The following is a 909-nucleotide window of genomic DNA, read 5'->3' on the forward strand; positions in this document are numbered from 1 at the left end:
GGGGGCGGCCCGGGCGGCAGCAGCAGCAACCGCCACACCATTTCCTCCGGCCACTGGAGTTTGATGCTGAACCTGAATCTGTGCCATAAGAACAAACAAAAATATATAGACTTTTCTGGAACAAATAAAGAGATACCCTCCTTTTTTTTTCCTTTTTTCAGTTGCCCCTTTCTCTGTAATGTGTTGTTATTGATAAGAAAACCCAATGGAGGAAAAAGTAAGCGAAAATTTAGGGATTTTTTGGGTTTTTTGAGATGTAAAATAGAGGAATAATGGAGATAGAAATCGTCGGAGATCCGAGAGAAACTGAAGAGAGAATTTTTCGGTTTTTTAGGGTTGAGGAGGGCAGAGAAAACTGCACCGCAACACCGGATTTGGGGAAAACTGTAAGCTTTATATATATCGGCGTTTTTATACACAAACCCTAACTTTGTTTGTGACGATTTAATCATAGCCGTTCATTTCATCATCAAAGATCAACGAGGTTTATTTTTGGACCGGGTCGGTCTTTTTTGGAACTAGACCGATTTATGATTAAGATTAGTGTTAAATCGGGCCACGTGCTTTGGAAAGGAAGAGATTTCGGGCCACGTGTGCACGGAGTTCGAGGAGTTTTTTAGTAGGAGGCTTTATTTGATATTGGGTGTATGTAATAACGCATAATACTAAAAATCAAATTAAACTAAGTAGGCGTTTGGCCATGCGATACCATATCACGATGTGGTGTCGTGAGATGGAATCAGCGTTTAGACATGCGATTTTACGCTGATTCCATCTCATGATTCCATATCATGAGAAGTGATACCATATTCTTCAAAAACCATGATATGGAATCACCATGTGATTCCATATCATGATTTGAGATATTTTAATACAATAATTGATCCATGAGTTTATATTTTGTTAAAA

At 38.8% G+C, this 909-nt stretch overlaps 1 protein-coding gene across 3 annotated transcripts in view; it reads right to left on the reverse strand.

Annotated features, from left to right (window-relative positions):
- LOC102580924 (polyadenylate-binding protein 2-like) overlaps positions 1-392 on the reverse strand; it is a 4762-nt gene extending 4370 nt beyond the window's left edge. The window contains exon 1 of one of the 3 annotated variants that reach the window (XM_015306630.1): positions 22-392. In XM_015306630.1, the coding sequence (XP_015162116.1) occupies positions 22-87 (66 nt within the window). In that variant the 5' untranslated portion in view covers positions 88-392. Of the gene's footprint in view, positions 1-12 lie in introns of all 3 variants that reach the window. The other 2 variants (XM_015306631.1, XM_015306632.1) reach the window with 2 other exon arrangements.
- Positions 393-909: the final 517 nt, after the last annotated feature.

This window comes from Solanum tuberosum, unplaced genomic scaffold, assembly GCF_000226075.1.
Source record: "Solanum tuberosum cultivar DM 1-3 516 R44 unplaced genomic scaffold, SolTub_3.0 scf00034, whole genome shotgun sequence".
Taxonomy (NCBI): Eukaryota; Viridiplantae; Streptophyta; class Magnoliopsida; order Solanales; family Solanaceae; genus Solanum; species Solanum tuberosum.